Source organism: Chaetura pelagica, unplaced genomic scaffold (genome assembly GCF_000747805.2).
Source record: "Chaetura pelagica isolate M959 unplaced genomic scaffold, ChaPel_1.0 scaffold394, whole genome shotgun sequence".
In the NCBI taxonomy this organism is placed as follows: domain Eukaryota; kingdom Metazoa; phylum Chordata; class Aves; order Apodiformes; family Apodidae; genus Chaetura; species Chaetura pelagica.
The window spans coordinates 1,006,350-1,012,353 of NW_009952966.1; the positions used below are offsets into that span (position 1 = coordinate 1,006,350).

The 6,004-nt window shown below is 39.4% G+C and overlaps 1 protein-coding gene across 1 annotated transcript in view; it reads left to right on the plus strand.

Annotated features, from left to right (window-relative positions):
- IFT80 (intraflagellar transport 80) overlaps positions 1-6,004 on the plus strand; it is a 42,921-nt gene that overhangs the window by 22,413 nt on the left and 14,504 nt on the right. Inside the window, exons 8-9 of the mRNA XM_009995707.1 lie at positions 2,983-3,162; positions 5,423-5,541. Of these exons, the coding sequence (XP_009994009.1) occupies positions 2,983-3,162; positions 5,423-5,541 (299 nt within the window). The remainder of the gene's footprint in view (positions 1-2,982; positions 3,163-5,422; positions 5,542-6,004) is intronic.

The window sequence follows — 6,004 nt, forward strand, 5'->3', positions numbered from 1 at the left end:
TCAGCAGGATCAGCTGTAGTTCAGCTTGTGTCAGCATTCCCTGCTTAACAGCAGAGGCAGAGACCAGCCAGGAACAACCCAAGTGTCCTTTGCAAAGCTGACATCAGTATTCATCTTATAATTTAAAATACAAGAAAATACTCTTTCTTCACTATGCTTGGTATTCATGTTGTGGTGTTACATGGCTGATAACCATTCTGAATGTATTGCATTCCAGCTCAAAATAATAACTAGGATCCTTCATCCTGAGTCTTGGAGCATCAATATTATACCTGTGAAAGACTCTTCTTGTTGCTGGGACACAGAGTTCTCTGAATCTGCTGATGGAAGTAATTTCGCTGACATCTCAATAGTTTGCTCAGTTTCCATTTGGGGAAGTCAGGCAACATTCAGTGACTGTAGTACTTCATCTTCTTTACTACATTGTGCAATCAGAAAAGGGAAGTTTGAGTTACTGCTCTTATGTATTTATTTAACATAATGAAACTTTTATAACTACTGGGTTTGTTCTTGAGAGAGTTGGTTGAATAAAATGAAAAATTAATTATGACACAGGAAAAGTCTAAGCTGAACAGCCCAAGTATAATATTGCAGCTAATGGTAGAACAACATTCATACAGTCATTCATATAGTCATAGTCATACCCTTGGTTTTTTTTAAACTCAATGTATCTAGGAAATACATAACAGCTATTTTGGTTTTTAAAACCTGTTCTTATCTTACAAATGGAGAGTGAAATGATTTTTATAACATTTTGTGTACATGATAAATGTAGCAGACATCTGCAGGGAATATGAATCATTGGAGTGGTCTGAGTTATACTGAGAGCTTTCAAACAGAACTGGAAATAAAACTTTACAATTGCTTTATATACTTTCAAAAATATATATATAACTCTTGTAAGCTGAAAGTATTTTCTGAATATTTCAACTACATGAAAAAAAAGAAAGATTTCTTCTTCAGGAAAAAAAAAAAGAAGTTTTGGAAGTGTATCCTCTCAGAGGTGCTGTGAATCTGCTGTGCATAAAAAAGTAGCACCAAGGCCACATTCTTCAACATCCTTAAACTTGCTCTTAGTTGATGGCTTGAGTCCCCTCTGTTATTCATTCTGGCTGATGGGTAGATCCTGGGTCTGAGGGAAATGACCTTAGAAACAGCCTTGTCTGTTTGGGAGGATCCTAATACTCAGTTTTGGAATAGTACTTCTTCAAACTGTTCTCAGATAGATCACATCTGGCCAGCTGTGAAAAATCTGTCTCAGATGTAGGACCTCGAGAGCGTTCTCTAAGTGTCCTTCCTACAGTCATTTGTCCTGCAACCTCAAGTACTTATTTGCCATATAAGGATGTCAGACATCATTAAATATTATGCTTTTAATTTCTGTAGAGTGTTTCATACAGAATCCATCCTGCTGAGACAGAAGAGTAGGTTGTGGACTTTGCTCCAAGAATTGCAGCTCCCTTCCCCAACTGCAGCTGATCCAGGCAGTGAGTGGCCTGTGTGTGAGCCAAGAGGCATGGGGGCTTAAAATTGAGTGCTTGAGGTTGGAAATTCAGGCAGTGCTGACATTGTCTTTCACTCCCCCTTATGTGCACAGGCAGGAGAAGGGCCTTAACTCAGGAGGTCATCATCTCACAGTGATTCTGCAGATCATTAGCACAACCAGGGGCTTGGGGTTCATCCCCTTGTTGCAGTCTGGCACCTTTGTTGTCCTGTCATTTTAGTGATTGCATTTCTTCTGAATTGTATGAAGACTCTGTGTAAAGGATTTAGTATTTCTTGCCTTTTACATGTACTGCAAAAGAAATCAGAGTATGAAATGTGTTAGAAACATTAGGTGACTCTTTTCTTCCAACTGTCTCCCCTTTGGTATAATATCATGTATCCAAAAGTCATGAGAATCCCATGTCTACATTTAACTTCAATCACATGTTTTTTCTTACTGATTTGATTCTTAAGTATTTCAAATGCATTTGGATATTCAGATAGTTCTTCAATAGCTTAATGTTTGTTTTTTTTAAAACTCTCCTCTTACTCAGTTCTGAAGGGGCTTCTCATTTTAAAACATGGTTTAAGGTCTTTCTAAAAGTCCATAAAAAGGTGATGCACTTTCAGGGAGATTCTTGTTTGGAGGTTTGGGATGACTTGTATGAACTGTATTTCTGAGATGCAAGAGATAGAAAACAAGTGTTTTGGTCTGAAAATTCTTCTAGTTTCCTACTGTATTGTATTAATAAGGACCCAGCTAAACTTCAGAGGAGTCTTGTACATTCAGAATATAAGAATAAGGTCCTTCACTCGAGGAAATTTAAATACTGCAAAGGAATTAGGTTTAGTGCATAATGTAGGCTTCTCTCCTAACTGCAGTGATACTGTGGATCAGAAGGAAAAAGACAAGTGCTACTTTTAATGCCTCTTCCTTGTTGTACGTGCTAGGGGGATGTAGGATTTGATTTTTTGCAAGGTTAAGAGAGAATGAGCACATGGAGGGGTGTCAAAGGGTAAGAAATCATGTGCTGTTTCATTTAAGCACATGCTGTGCCTGTACATCCCTGGAGCAGGCAGTTCCATGGTGCCCCGTGGGCAGGATGGGGGGCTACGTGCCCTGTGCAGAGGGGGGCAAGGAATTAAAATGTTAAATGCAGCTAAATGTTGCTAGAGTGTATAATTTTTCTTAAAAGCATCTTTCAGCAGCCAGGCAACAGCTCATGATCTGCAAGTCATGAGCTTCAGGCATGGGGACATGGTTTATTTGTGCCATACCTGATTGTTTTCCTTTTGTGTCCCTGTTACTCAATGATCTGACTCAAGACATCATTTCTTTTTGGTTTACGTGTTGAAGCTGGAATGAAAAGTTTGTTTGTGGATGTTTCTTTGAAAATTGTAACTGTGCAGTTCTCTTTATTGTATTAAAAAAAATTTTCCAAAGAGTAAAAAAATAGTAATAAAATTAAGGGTTTTTTTTCTCTCTTTTTCTCCAAGTGGTCTTATGCTTTGGAGAAGCCCAACACTGGCAGCATATTTAATATTGCTTGGTCTGTTGATGGCACTCAACTAGCTGGAGCATGTGGAAATGGACATGTCATTTTTGCCCATGTTGTGGAGCAACGGTGGGAGTGGAAGAACTTTGAAATAACATTAATTAAGAGGAGAACCATGGAGGTAATCTTCACAGCTCAGAGCTGGCCATTCTGATTGCTAGCTTTCTGAGGCTTTTGCCAATACAAAATGGGGATTTTAAATTCTCAACAAAATATTCTCCCTTTTTTTTTCAGTGTATCTATGAGTGAAAATGTTTAAGATCAAAAAATGGCCTGAGTTAGCAAATGCTGTAAATAATTATCAGCAGTTCAGATGACCAGATCTGTGTAAACCAAACCATGCCACCAGATGGACAAGAATTCACACAATCATAATCACAGAATCACTTTGGTTGGAAAAGACCTTCAAGATCATGGAGTCCAACCATTAACCCCACACTACCAAGTCCAGCACTGAGCCAGGTCCCCAAGCACCACATCCAGACAACTTTTAAACACATCCAGGGATGGTGACCCAACCACCTCCCTGGGCAGCCTGTTCCAATGTCTGACAACCCTTTCAGAGAAAAAGTTCTTCCTAAATTACATACCTCAGAAATACTTTATCCCCCAGAAAAATGCCAAGCTCATTTTGAGAGATAATATAGAGGGACTTTCTCTACCTTATCTACAGTCATGAGTTGCTGGAGGCACTGATGTGTTTTGTAATAACTGATGATATAAAAAGGTTTGCTGTGTACCTGTTGGTAATGAAGCTAAGATGAATCTTGCTGTCTTAGGGCATTTCCAGGTATGTTTGGTTGCTGACTGTAACTGTAGAAAGTTGTAATATGCTTTTCTGCAGCACCTTGTATTACAGCCTAGAACCAGGTCTCCCAAAGCTACAGAAACTTGTCATAAATCAGGTACCTGCTGGTTCTTCCAGCTGAGGACTGAGCCATAGGCATTGACCTCAGTAGGAGCTGCCAAGTCTCTGCACTGCTGGAAATGGAACAGGCCCCTGCATGTGGTTTCTGGAGCTCAAGTTTAGGATCCTTTTGAAAAAAATCTTGGCTTCAATCCACATTTAGGTTACCAAATATCTGTGAATTAATACAAAAATATGAATTTTTACCTTCTCATTTGTCCTGTGTGTTCCCAGACACTGACTCACAGCATTCACTCTCTGAACTCTGGGATAATATAAGATTTCCATTCTTACAAATTTTCCAAATTACACATTTGGTATTGGACACCAGGCCAGTGTTTTCAATATCTAAGTCGAGTTCCTAGATTCCTAATTAGACTCTTAAATGTTTTTTTGGTTTTGATCCTTTTAACTTTAAATGTGTAATTGGGAAAAGTTGTAACAACAGAACTGCTGTATTACAATTTGGTCCAGTGGGTGGGATAACATGAGTCAGTGTCTGGGAACACAGAAGACAAATTAGCAGGTAAAACTTCATATTTCTTCTTTCATTCCCAGACATCGACTCGTAGCAGATGGACTCTGTGAATAACCTCCAGGGTGTTTGAATATGCAAACAACTGAGGAAGTAGAGCTAACCCTGTTTCACTCAAGATTTATTTTATTATTTTACAGTTATTTTCTTTGATTCTTACATATTTCTGTAGGAAAGTGTTGCTTAGGAGAAAAGTTTTAGATGCATTCCTTTTTTTTTGCAGAGTATTACAATAGCAAAGTTAATTATGGACAGATCACTGGGGTAGGCATAGCAATTAATATGTCTTTGGGCATGGTTTCCAGGCTTTAGCTGCCCAAAATCTTTGAGCTCAGAAATCTGTGATCACAGGCAAACTGGGATTTTCTTGAAGCAAGGTCATTTGAGTAAATTTTCAAGGTAAAGGCAAAGGCACAGCCTGCCCACCAGGGCAAACTCCTCAACTTCACTCACTTCAGAGAGTGGGGTGGCATGAGTTCTACAACATCTCAAAAACTTCTCTTTGTCCAAATCTTGAGAGATTGCTGGATTGTTTTGATGGGATTATGATGAGATTGCTGAATTAATATATGTCAAATGTTTAAATAATCAGCAACTCAACACTGAGTCTTCAAATGGGAACTTTCAGGCATCCTTGATCTCAGATGATTTTTTTTCAACCTCATGTATAATAATTATACTTTATGAATTCCAAGAACCCATTAATTACTCCTTTCCTTTAAGGAATTCCCTCCAGCTCTTCAGTAATTAATCAGTGTTTATAGAACCTTGGAGTTTAAATGTTCACCAGGGCTGCGAAAGTGCCTGGTCCCAGGTAGATACCTTCTGCATTAGCATCACCATGGCCTTACTGCAAGAAAGAATATGATCTCTCACTAGTTAATTTTCACTCCATTTATTGCTGTTGTTCTGTTCAACCCCCGTTTTCTCTGTGCTCAGGTGCACAACGTTATGAACGACACGGTGGATTCGCTGGAGTTCCGAGACAGGGTTATCAAGGCCTCTTTGAACTATGGGCATTTGGTGGTTTCAACTTCTCTGCAGTGCTACGTGTTTTCGTAAGTTAACACAAATTCATGGAGCTTTCTCAGGTTTATCTCACAGTTCTAAGAGTGCCAGAAGCTTTATTTGAAATACGGGGTGGGGGATTGGTTGTTTAGGGGTTGTTTTTTCTTTTTGTTTGAGATTTTTTTGACTAATTGAAGTATCCTGTGGCATGTTGTGTCAGCCCTGGCAGTGTTGAAGGGCAGGTTGGATGGGGCTTGGAGCAACCTGGTCTAGTAGGAGGTGTCCCTGCCCATGCAGGGGGGTTGGGACTAGGTGATCTTTAAGGTCCCTTCCAACCCAAACCAGTCTATGATTTTATCATTATGTGATCAGCTGCAACAAAATATATTGGAGTAGAGTTGCCCTGCCCTAGTCATCCTTTCTTTCAGCCTTTTTCTGGTGCCATCATTGCCTGTTCAATTTCCTACAAAAAAATCTGGCAGGCTTCCTTTTCCCATGGAGGGGGCAGGAATG